This window comes from Rhinichthys klamathensis, unplaced genomic scaffold (assembly GCF_029890125.1).
Source record: "Rhinichthys klamathensis goyatoka isolate OS25496 unplaced genomic scaffold, OSU_Roscu_1.1 h1tg000639l_1, whole genome shotgun sequence".
NCBI classification, from domain to species: Eukaryota; Metazoa; Chordata; class Actinopteri; order Cypriniformes; family Leuciscidae; genus Rhinichthys; species Rhinichthys klamathensis.
The window spans coordinates 625,092-638,114 of NW_026607085.1; the positions used below are offsets into that span (position 1 = coordinate 625,092).

At 37.0% G+C, this 13,023-nt stretch overlaps 1 protein-coding gene across 9 annotated transcripts in view; it reads right to left on the reverse strand.

Moving 5' to 3' along the window:
• Positions 1-13,023, reverse strand: part of fcho2 (FCH and mu domain containing endocytic adaptor 2) — a 52,372-nt gene that overhangs the window by 19,429 nt on the left and 19,920 nt on the right. For all 9 annotated transcript variants that reach the window (XM_056241405.1, XM_056241410.1, XM_056241404.1 and 6 more), the window contains exons 8-15: positions 10,974-11,070; positions 5,328-5,372; positions 5,005-5,074; positions 4,665-4,689; positions 4,361-4,417; positions 4,101-4,160; positions 3,512-3,685; positions 635-659 (exon numbers count right to left, since the gene is read on the reverse strand). In XM_056241405.1, the coding sequence (XP_056097380.1) occupies positions 635-659; positions 3,512-3,685; positions 4,101-4,160; positions 4,361-4,417; positions 4,665-4,689; positions 5,005-5,074; positions 5,328-5,372; positions 10,974-11,070 (553 nt within the window). The remainder of the gene's footprint in view (positions 1-634; positions 660-3,511; positions 3,686-4,100; positions 4,161-4,360; positions 4,418-4,664; positions 4,690-5,004; positions 5,075-5,327; positions 5,373-10,973; positions 11,071-13,023) is intronic.

Sequence of the window (13,023 nt, forward strand, 5' to 3'; positions counted from 1 at the left end):
TTATCATAATAGCATCTTAGTGTGATTTAAGATAAAACACAACACGAATTGGATTAAAGGACTTATCGGATAAAATTATCTGCCAGATTTGATCAATTTCAGCACGTACAGGAGGTTGTGGTAAATGCGCTCTTTGAAGAAATGTTTACCGTTTCAGTGCAAGAATAACAAAACGTTTCTACTGTGATCTCAATTACTATGTCTTAAGGATTTAAGGTATGCAAAACTTTCCTAGGAGGTTAAAATTGTCGCTCTTGATGTGAGAACATGCCGCAGTGTAAACACTACATTCTGGCATGCATCTGTGTTCGTTTAAGCAACAAATTACTGGAAAAATGTAAAATTATGATGGATAGAAAAACATAAACACACAATTAAGCAGTTAATCTTGCTCATGGCTTAAGGAGGCAACGCTGTGCTACTCAGATGAGGAAAAAATGGGAGAATATGTTTATTTTCTCATGGGATGAGTTGGCTTTGGAGGGGTCACCAGAGCAACATGAAGGAGGCTTGGCGAGAAACGTCATGGCCAAGAAAAACGAAAAAGAGAAGTCAAAATGACAGGCGCTCTCCAGAGCCAAACCTTCAGAGTGACATAGGGATGGAGGGAGGATGAAAAAAAAGGAATACTCACTGGACTGGTTCTTCTTCATATGAACCTGGAAATGAAAACAGGCTTTTATTAATGAGAGTGAGAGGAGTTATGAAAACAGCTGAAGACATGAAGTGCTTCATCCCCACATTCATTCAATGGATATTGGCCTCACAGGACGAAAAGCACACACACAAGTACGAGCAGAGAAACGGACTAGTGAGATTGCATATTCAAACCATCAGTTCAGAAACAATATTCTGCAGGCAGTCTAAACATGAGGAAATGAGTGGCAGATAATTCAACCAAATTCACTACCGGGATTGTTTTGAGGCTGAGAAATGTCAACAAGAGTCAGCTAGCAAAACGGCAATAAATGCACAAAGATGGGCTTGGTTTATTGTGTATTCAAAGTGACTCATATGAAGCATCTCTGAACGAGACCCTGTCAAAGTGGATGGAAAATAATTTCACTTGGTGTTCGATGAAAAGAAACACATCAGAAAAGCAACATATAGACCGTAAACGAAAGTAAATGATAAATTGTGAAGGAAAAACTTGTGGGAAAACACAAACAAATACACATGCATGCATAAGGAAAAGCGAAGGCATGGTTCAGTCCCATAGGCAGAGACTGGCAAATGGGTTAAATTACAGCACCCAGGCCACACACACCCGCCAATGAAACAGAGAGAGAGAGAGAGAGAGAGAGAGAGAGAGAGAGAGAGAGAGAGAGAGAGAGAGAGAGAGAGAGAGAGAGAGAGAGAGAGAGAGAGAGAGAGAGAGAGAGAGAGAGAGAGAGAGAGAGAGAGAGAGAGAGAGAGAGAGAGCACATGAAGGGAAAAGAGAGACAACAGAAGACTAGAGGAAATGGAAAGCTCAATAATACCAATAATCTACAACAGATGACATGGCATTCGTCATCACCTAGATTTCCTTACTTGACCAAAACTGCCATAAAACAGATCCGCCTGAAAATGAAACAGAGCCGCGAAAAGAAGAGAGACTGAGAAAGAAAGGAAACGCAAGTATGATATGAGACACAAAGACAAATGTTCAATATGAACATTGTGAGTGTAGTTTTTGAGATGTGTAAATATTTCAGAGGTTAATCTGAGTGATTACTGAGCACATTTGGAAGAAGACAGAAAGCTCAAGCCGGGTGAAATGAATGATGAAGAGCCTCCCTAAAAGATGTGTGTTAATCCATCTCAAACAGAGCAAACAGAGGCGGCAGTGAAGGTGTCTAAAGTAAACTGTGCTCACTGAAAACACAAGCTGGCACTTGTGAAGATGTGTTATTGCAGAGATACATCACTCTGTCATTTCAAAGCGTCACAAAGGGATGAAGAGCGAGGGATGCGGAGAGAGAATGTAAAACAAACACAAAAGGCGAGACTGAGAAGCAGAACAGATGAAATCTTGGGCATAAAGAGAACATCATAGTTACAAATTATGTAACTGATAACTACTTGTTTTTATTCTGTCCATGACATATCTAATATTTATCAAATCATAAACAACACAAATATACACTACCTTTTAAAATGGTAAGATTTTTAAATGTTTTTGAAAGAAGTCTATTATGCTCACCAAGGCTGCATTTATTTGTACAAAAATATAAACAGTAATTTTGTTAAACATTACTACAATTTAAAATAACTTTTTATAGATATATATTTTAATGTAAATTATTCCTGTGAGGCAAAGCTGAATTTTCAGCATCATTACTCCAGTCTTCAGTGTCACATGATCCTTCAGAAATCATTCTAATATGCTGATTTGCTGCTCAAGAAACATTTCTTATTATCACAGTTGAAAACATTTGTGCTGCTTAATATTTTGGTAAAAACTGTAAAAAAAAATAAAAATTAAAAAAAATTCCTTGCTGAATTTCGAGTTCAAAAGCATTTATGTGAAATAGAAATCTTTTGTAACATTAAATTGTCACTTTTGATCAATTAATGCATCCTTGCTGAATAAAAGTATTAATATCTTTCCAAAGAAAAGGAAGAAAGCTGAAAACATTTAATAAGAATCAGGGACATAATTATTTTTAACCAACTGGCTCTGAGCATGTCAAGGCATTGGCCAACTTTATTAACAAAACATCCTTTTGTTACAGGCACAACTCTTGCTTTCATGTGTCTGTGTGTGCGCGCGTTTACCTACGTGATCTTAATCATTAGAAACAGTCCCTCCATGCTTCCTGTGGTGAGATTTCAGGCAGGAAGTTGCATGGGTTTGTTTACCAACAGCACACACACACACATGGTCCACAGGCCTAACACACACACAGCTCACAGTCTGTGCAGGAGGAACTGCTTGACCACACAACTCTACATGCACAAAATGACAGAAAAGTAGGTCACCTTTGCACAAAGCAGTACATGTGTGATGTCACCCATTATGTCATGACGACCAACCCAGACTCAAACTACTTGAGATTTATTAAATGCTCATTCCCTCACTGGAAACGTTTAACGTCCGTTGGGCCTAAACAATATTGTTTTCAATGAGCCAGTTAAATCCTTATATTGACCACAGGTGCATAACAAACACACACACACACACACACACACAAAATAAAATTGCACTCAAGCACAAATCAGGATTGTAAAAAAAAATGTGTGAAAGCATTTGCAGTGTCTCTGATGACTGCCTGTAAATATCCTAATCAAACAGTGCCCTCTAGTGTCTGCTGGGAAAATGTAGGTTTTGTGGGAAGAGATGAAGACTGTAAATATCAACCAATCACAACTCTCTTTGCTGACGCTGTACAATCACCCTTTATAGAGGGAGACCAGCGTGCATTGTTCTGTGTATGAATGAATGTGAGTGAAAGGTCTGTCTATGAGGAGTATATGGTCATGGGATCTTTTCACAAGGTGTATGTTTCTTGTGTGATGCGTCTCTTACGGCAGGGGTGGGCGAGAGGGTGATGTTTCCAATAGAGGCCTTCAGCTCATCGATGGTGGCTTTTTGTTGGTGTGTGCCGTTGTTGGTCTGCACGGGTTTGATCTGGACGTGGAATTTTCTTGGCTCATCCTCATCTTCTGAGTCACTGGATGAATAAAAGGAGTTCTCTTTGGCATGTGATCAGAACTGTTAAGGAAAATGGTTCGCACGCAAAAAAAGTGTGGGGGCATGAAAACTCATCTATAGTATCTTGGGCTAGATGGTTAAAAATATCAGATTTTGTGTTTTATTTTTATTTATTTTTTTAACATGTATTCTAGTCCACACAGAGTGATTACGCAGCTTCGGTAAAGAAAACAGAAGAACGAAGAAAATCTGATGGGAAGGAATGACTTGGCAGCGATTCAGAAAAAAAAGTGCAACAAAGAAAAATATCACAGTATGTTCTCAAGCCAACAAAAAGTGTTCAGAGTTTACATTGAGTAGAGGCGATGAAAGAGATAAAGGAAAATGTTTCTGTGGCTGAGATGAAAGCGTGTGTGAGGGATGGGGGGGGGGGGGGTGGAAGAGATGGATCTGGAGTAAGGATATCATTCTCGTTGACTTCTGGTCGGATACAGAAGCCCTCCTCGTCCAGCTGAGGCACATTCTGCAGAAAAAACACACAACACACCACAGACAAAATCCTATTATTCACACTCTTCAATACATCACAACACAAGCAGAGTCCGACTGAGGTAAAACACACCATTGTTAGCAATATCACAAGAAGTATTTACACTGTGTTGTCTTTACTTAACATTGTAAGAATTATAGACAATCCTTCAACAACATTAGGTCACCACTCACGGCGCTATGAAGATCTATAGCACCGTAGAAACCCGGGGGAGCTCCGTTGGAAGCGTTCTGAAAGAAGGATGAACAAAAGAGGCTTTGTGGGTGCGACTCGCATGGAATTACTCCAAAATAACCAGAAAGAGCATACTTTGATGAGAAAATTTGTTTCATATTATGAAATTTCAGAAAAACACCTTTAGTTTGTATTAATTCAAACATTCAAAATACTGATTATTTTCTCCAATAATAAGAATAACATTAATAAGCCAATAAATTGAATGAATAATTATATATAAATAAGCATAAATATACTCACAACCGCTTCTACTTCAGCTGATTCACTATTCAAAACAGAGGGAAAAAAGTTGAATGAGATTGAATGAAATGCAAAATTACTATGCAAATATAACATTACAATTAGTCAAACACAATACCAACTGCTCCAAATTACAAAAATTATCAATACTAAAATACTCTTATCTTAACCTCTGTGTCTAATGATTAAATACATTTTTATCTTCCTCTATGTAAAATGTCTATTAAAATAAGTATCTCACAAAATAATATGAAGAATGGGAAGGTAGTTAAAAATAGTTTCATTATTTAAAAATTTAGTAAGAAATGTGTTAAAAAGTCAAATAATATTCAAAGCTTACGTGGAATCTGTGTCTTTATCTCTTCGTCGGCCTGGTATGGCAAAGGTTTTTCTTTTTCTGGGTTTGGCACCTAAACAGACACAGCAATGATTGTAACAAATCTAGACAAATATGGTTCCATCTGAAACAGATGTATATCGCCTTTAAAATAAAAAGCTAAAAAACTAAAAACTAAAATTCAGAGTGAATTATTATAAAGAGATTTAATTACAGATATTGAAGAATATATATATATATATATATATATATATATATATATATATATATATATATAACAAAGAAAAAATTGGAACAGAGACAAAAAAAATAAAAATCACACAGACCTTCTGTGGCGATTGAGACATTACATTCCTCAAATTCGATGGGCCCTGTAATGAAAACAGATAAACAAATACAAATAATTAAAGGGATGTTGTGTTACAGTATCTTGGATTCAAGAATTATGATATGTTGTAATTAAAATACATTTTAAAATAAAATACTTTTTTACAGTGTTACATAAAAACTTTGGTTACACTTTATTTTAAGGTGTCCATGCAATTACAGTGTAATTATACATTTAGTTACCGAGTAATTAATTAACATGTACTTACTATAAAAGGAATAGTGTTTGTTTGGTTTAGCTTTAGTTGCATGTAATTATGCATAATTTACAGTTATTACTACAGGACTGTAAAATAAGGTGTTGCCAAATCTTGTACTTAAGTCCTCAAAAAACAAAAACAACAAAAAAAGGCACAGTCACAGACACACATAGGTCAGATTCTCTGGTAAACAAATGTACATGAGTCATCAATGGGTCTTGTGGCAATCAGCACAATCTGACTTCCCTTTTAAGCCAGAGAATGTAGTTCACAGCCAGCATGCAACACACACTAACAGATGCACACTTCTGTTTTTAACCCCAGAAATCAAACAAATACACAAGTCCAATGCAATGATGTGCAGCACTGATATAGCACTAGTCAAATGCCGTATAATAATAATAATAATAATTCATTACATGTATATATCACTCAAAGTGCTTTACATAGAAGGGGGAATCTCCTCAACCACCACCAATATAGTCTCCGCTGAAAATTTGAATTAAAATAGCAGTGAAATGACACACAGACGGCTGCAAAAAACTGCACGCTTCATTTCTTGCTCATCAATTTTGCATATTTACCTCCAAGCTTTTACACTTTTAACGTGACCCATTTCCACACTGACACAAAGGGATGAAAGGATTTAAACAAACAAACTCTGCTTTACCATTTTCACTGTATTTGGCTGCTCAGGCTTTTGCAGTCATGACCTAACAATGTGTCAGCAAAGTTTCTACTTCAGAGTCAAGTCAAAATATGGAATAAAATGAAATCTAATTTTAATCTGATATCACCGTTACTAACCCCAGTTAGTTTGGCTATAGATTCTCAATAAATACCCTGAACAGCATATAAATATTAATTCTGTGCTTTCGTGACTGGGCGTAAAGAGAGGAGAGATGCCCCTCAGTGCTCTAAGAGCCCTTTAGAGCGGGTTTTCTTTTGTGTTAATGCGCGTAAAAGCTAATGCTTGTCCAAGAAAACGAAAGACAGAATTTTACTACTACCAGACCTCAGTAAGAGAGCCCGGGGTGCTATTTTCATTGCACAGAAAATGCCTTGACCTGAAAAAACAAAAGCGTGTGATATTTAACTCAAGCGGCTCAACAGAGTTTCCCCGGAGAACAGCGTCCGTGAGAGGACCTCATGCGCACCGTTCAGAGCAGTCACGACAGGCCCACATCACACACATCATACTGACGTAGATACAGTATGACTGATCTACTCCACTGCACCAGATCACTTCACTCTCTCATCTATCTCTAACTGTTTGTTTAAGATCATCTCTGAACACACTCTCAGTTCACACACATGAACACAAACACACACGAATAATGAAAGACCCACTCGAATTAAAATCACATTAAACTCTTAGAACCACACACACACAGACACAGACACACACTAACCTTATTGTCTTATAAATTGGGATATAGCAAAGAATATATTATAGTTAAATATAATAATTCTATACAATAAATAAACGCTAACCTTCAGAAAAAAAACAATTTATATCATTTATAGAATTAACAACAAACAAACAAAAACTATAACTACAACTGCAAAACAACTACAAAATAAAATGAAACTTAAGCAAAAGCGAAAAAAGCTAAACGAACAAAAAGGCAAAGCAAAAATAAAATAAAATCAGACCAAAAACAAGAAACAAAACAAAACCTTATTCGTTTGAGCACATTCCCAAAATGAGTCTTTATCAGATTTACTGAGTCTCCAAATAATGGCCAAATTAGAAAGACGCACCAAACTTTTTTCTCTCTCCATTCATTACAACAATCGGCAAGTTTGTCAAAACAGGTTTAGAAAACCGAACAATGAAGATTGATTTCTAAGATTTCCATGCAGCTGCAGGCCTGAGGAAAAAGTTTCATCTAATTAAGTGATGGCAATGGCGAGGAACGGTGCAAATGACAACACTACCAGGCTCCATCTAACAATATTTATGCACACAAATCCAAACATTAGACACAACAATACCATCTAAATCTGGAAAAAGGGCATTAGGTTTTGTTTAAATTCATGTAAACAGACAGACTGCTTGGTTTACATGAACGCATGTGTTTGTATGTATGCGTGTGTGGGTTTCTAGCAATACTTTGAGGAAAAACATTGCTGAAAAATGTTGACAGAAGTTAGCTAAATCTAACAAAAACGGTCCTTTGGGAATGTCCTCAAAAAAAAAAGGTTTACTAAAACTCTAAAAAATGTAGTCACGTCGGTTTTCGTTTAGTAATTTCTTTTAGTAATTACATATAGGTTTATTTTAAAAAAAAAAAACAGAAGTTTAAGGTATGTCCTTATTTGGATTGCTAGGTAAATGTGTGCTTTTGTGAGTGCTCATACACATGCGTGTTTGTATACGAGAGGCGCATGCAGTCATGCATTAATGGAGGATGTTTTTATAAAATTGCATATGTTGAGCTTGCAGCAAGGAGAGTTTGCGTGTCTGGCTGGCGGCCAGTTCACAGCCCAGTTGGATATTGCTGAACTGCTCTTGCAACCTCCCCACAGCCCAGCGTGTCACTTCGGGATTGTTTCCGTGGTACAAAGTTTGTTCAACCTCTCTCTCTCTATATACTGGTTAGGTCTGCTCTGATTTCATCAGCGTGCCACACAGGTTATTGCTCTGACAGCGGCGCAATCCCTAATGAACAGCTTGATACGGGGGAAGGAATGTTTTGTTGACCAAAACAGCTTTTAGTCTCAATTAATTCTTCTGTCAAAACAAATGGAGGGCAACCAAAAGCCTGAAAGTTTAGTCTAGACCCCTGGGGGTCACTATACATTCATACATGGTTTAATTGGTCTACCTGTGTATGGCATATTATATACATACACACACATAAAGTATCATTCAGAAGTTTGGGGACAGTATGTTTTTTATATACTTTAGGATTCATTAAACTGATTAAAAGTGACAAAAGACATGTACACTCACCGGCCACTTTATTAGGTACACCTGTCCAACTGCTCGTTAACACTTAATTTCTAAGCAGCCAATCACATGGTGGCAACTCAGTGCATTTAGGCATGTAGACATGGTCAAGACAATCTCCTGCAGTTCAAACCGAGCATCAGTATGGGGAAGAAAGGTGATTTGAGTGACTTTGAACGTGGCATGATTGTTGGTGCCAGAAGGGCTGGTCTGAGTATTTCAGAAACTGCTAATCTACTGGGATTTTCACGCACAACCATCTCTAGGGTTTACAGAGAATGGTCCGAAAAAGAAAAAACATCCAGTGAGCGGCAGTTCTGTGGGCGGAAATGCCTTGTTGATGCCAGAGGTCAGAGGAGAATGGCCAGACTGGTTCGAGCTGATAGAAGGGCAACAGTGACTGAAATAACCACTCGTTACAACCGAGGTATGCAGCAAAGCATTTGTGAAGCCACAACACGCACAACCTTGAGGCGGATGGGCTACAACAGCAGAAGACTCCACCGGGTACCACTCATCTCCACTACAAATAGGAAAAAGAGGCTACAATTTGCAAGAGCTCACCAAAATTGAACAGTTGAAGACTGGAAAAATGTTGCCTGGTCTGATGAGTCTCGATTTCTGTTGAGACATTCAGATGTTAGAGTCAGAATTTGGCGTAAACAGAATGAGAACATGGAACCATCATGCCTTGTTACCACTGTGCAGTCTGGTGGTGGTGGTGTAATGGTGTGGGGGATGTTTTCCTGGCACACTTTAGGCCCCTTAGTGCCAATTGGGCATCGTTTAAATGCCACGGCCTACCTGAGCATTGTTTCTGACCATGTCCATCCCTTTATGGCCACCATGTACCCATCCTCTGATGGCTACTTCCACCATGTCACAAAGCTCTAATCATTTCAAATTGGTTTCTTGAACATGACAATGAGTTCACTGTACTAAAATGGCCTCCACAGTCACCAGATCTCAACCCAATAGAGCATCTTTGGGATGTGGTGGAACGGGAGATTCGCATCATGGATGTGCAGCCGACAAATCTGCGGCAACTGTGTGATGCCATCATGTCAATATGGACCAAACTCCCTGAGGAATGCTTCCAGCACCTTGTTGAATCTATGCCACGAAGAATTGAGGCAGTTCTGAAGGCAAAAGGGGGTCCAACCCGTTACTAGCATGGGGTACCTAATAAAGTGGCCGGTGAGTGTATAATGATACAAAAGATTGCTATTTTAACATAAATGCTTTTGAAATAGAAAAAAATAAAGGTGTCACGGTTTCCACAAAAACACTATTTTTCTATTTAAAGATAAGAAATGATTCTTGAGCATCAAATCAATATATCAGAATGATTTCTGAAGGATCATGTAATACTGAAGACTGGAGTAATGATGCTGAAAATTCAGCAAATTTCAGGAATAAATTACACTTTAAAATATATTAAAATAGAAAACAAGTTTTTTTTTTAAATATTGTAAAATATTATTACAATTTAAAATAACTGCCAACCCCAAACTTTTGAATGGCAGTGTATGTGTTAATATATGTATTATTTGTAATTATTTATATAATCATTTTGGCCACTGATAATCTCATCTCATATAATAAATATAAGATGGTAAGAAAACAGGTTACCACAGCTAAAGTGTGTAATTTCTGTGCCACTGGCATCACCAATCAAGAAAAATGATTGTTTTCAAAATGGTTTCCCAAACACTCCCTGTATCTGCAACTGGATGAATAAAATGTATACCGGTAGTCCCGCCCCAAACAACACAGTAATGCTTTGAAACATCGCTGGGAGGGGAAAAAGTTGTCAAGCCATGTTAAAGGCAAAATCCAGCATCTAGTGTATACAACATTTATATTGTTAACATAATTGCTGGCTAAACCAGTGTAATTATGCTCCACCACGCCCCTTTAAGCTTTAAGCAAGATTATATTCTCTATGTGAAATGTGAAAAAACTTCCACCCTGTGAAAAGAGGGAGAAGCAGGAGGTCAAATGAAAGGTCATGAAGGGATAAGTGAGGAAAAATAGCAAGAGCACAGGGGGAAGTGTAGCCGTGTCAAGCTCTATCAATCTCAAGTGGCTTAATCTCGTGTAAAGGTGGGCGAGTTTGACATTCTACTTAGCATGTGACGCTAGTGTTAGCATGTGACAGCCAGCGCTGGCTGAGACCTGGGCTGAAAACCCCTGTAAGGGTCAGAGCTCCACAAATCCTTCAGTGTTGACTCCACTATTCTACAGCAATCAAGTCAAACATACTCTTAGTGTGTTTACAGTGCAGCCTAACGCTCATTTATAATCCCTAACCCCCCAAAAAATTGGTCAGATGGTAATGAACTTATGACCAGTCTTGTTAAAAATATCAAGAGCAAAGTAGTTTGGTGCCAGAGGTTAATGCTGTGTGTGTGATTTAGCTACATTACCTGGTCTCTCTTTGCCTGTTCCTTTGCTTTCTGCCAGTTTCTGTATGAGGCTCTCGACGGAAGTGTTCTCCATGTTGTTCACAAACTCTAGTTGCACCTTTACAATTAAAACAAAAATAGATGCATAAGATTACATGCCCTTCTTCACTACTTGCACTGCTTAACAGCTTAACAGAGAATTTGATAACCATACAACGCTAAATAAAAGTTTTGTAGTTGACATAGTAGGTATAAAAGTACTAATGCATGTGAAATTAACATTAACCGTATGTCAAAATATTGTTTATTTTTATTTTGTTCGAATTTGGATTTAAAAAAAAAGTTTTTTTTTGTTTTTAAATCAAAGCTTATTGTGACCACACATTTGTGTCTGAACAAAACAAAGATTGACATGATCCCAATAATGAAGAATGAAAGGGTTTCTCAAAAAATTATACAAGGATACAATTAAAAAGCCAAGAAAGACCAAAAATGCATCAGACTGTTAATGGAGGGCGACTCTACCAAGACTTTGTTCAGGAATGGCAGCATTTGCGTCTGAAGCCACTTGACCGGGCAAAATAGGTCATGGACTGCTTATTCCTCAGCGCAGACTCGATGTCATTTGATAGTATAATCATAGCATGAAGTGAACGCTAAATAACAAGGTATTTATGTTGCAAATCATACATACAAGCTAGTATGAAAATTTCAAAAGTGAACATCTCTGAACATAATATTGCCATAATATATGATTATTTAAACATATCATATTTATTTAAACAGCAAAATCCTGTTCCCTAGGCTCAATCAATTATTGGGCACCTTGTCTTACAATTGAACAAAAACACCACATTGATGATTTTTAGCAGTTATTTTAATAACAATGGCAACAGAAGAGCACATCTCTGAAACACTGAACAAAGGGGGCCTAGAAACCAGTGTAATGAGATCCAGTAAGGGCTTATGATCATAAACTACATAATGTGTTATGATAATAAACCTGGACTCTAATTGTTTTCACTCTCAGACAGTGCTTCATCACATTACCAGCGCTTGAGCCGTATCCCATGCAAGCAAGATCAGGGATCTGGAGGAGGAGAAGCTTGAGAGCTAGTGCACGCAATGAGGATGTGACATTATTTCCTCAGGTGACCACTTTCACTGTCTTTGTATTTATAGCCCTCGAGGGATGGTGACAAATGCAATGTCTCCACCACTGACTCAATGCTTTCCTTTTACAGTTGATGTATTCCACAGATTTTCTAGTTCATGTCATAAACATACAGAAATTCATACAAATGTTTGTCAATTTGATTTAGTATCCATCTCCTTGCCTGTTTGTGGACGAGAGGATCTGATTGACAGCATGTGTAGTTGTGCATATATTAAACCCTTTAGTTTAAGGAGGGGTGAAAGGAAAGTGATTCATGATGCTCGCTGTGAAGCAGAATCACCAAACCAACCAGCTCTGAAAAAGGGTTAATACATAACTAAAAATAAAACCATAAACAAATCTAAAATTTATTTTATTTCAGCTAATTGCCAAGGCAATATTTCCCAATTTCATTTAGTTTAATTTGATGTTCTATGTAAATGTATATAAATGTATAAAAACTTTATAGATATAGATATTTAAAAGAGAACTAACAAAAATTACAAACAAATTATTTTAAGGTCAAAATAAAAACGGAAAAATAAAGAATTAAAAATAATTTAAAAATATTTTATAATAAGGTTTAATTAGTTAACTATGTTAATTAACATGAACTAAGAATGAACAATACGTCTACAGCATTTATTAATCTTAGTTAATGTTACTTTCAACATTTACTAATACATATTTAAAAACAAAAATTGTATAAAAATAAATAAATATAAAATATTCAGATAGTATACAAATATATAAGTAGTGAGTGACCGACTTGATTAAGTTATGCATAGTGCTTCATGTGAGAGGGTGATGGGTCCATGGGTTGTGTAGTTCTTCACCAGGGTATTGTCAATTAAACACTTAATTGCTAAAATCACTGACTATTAACTATCTCATAACTAGTGAAGTGTTCAGTCT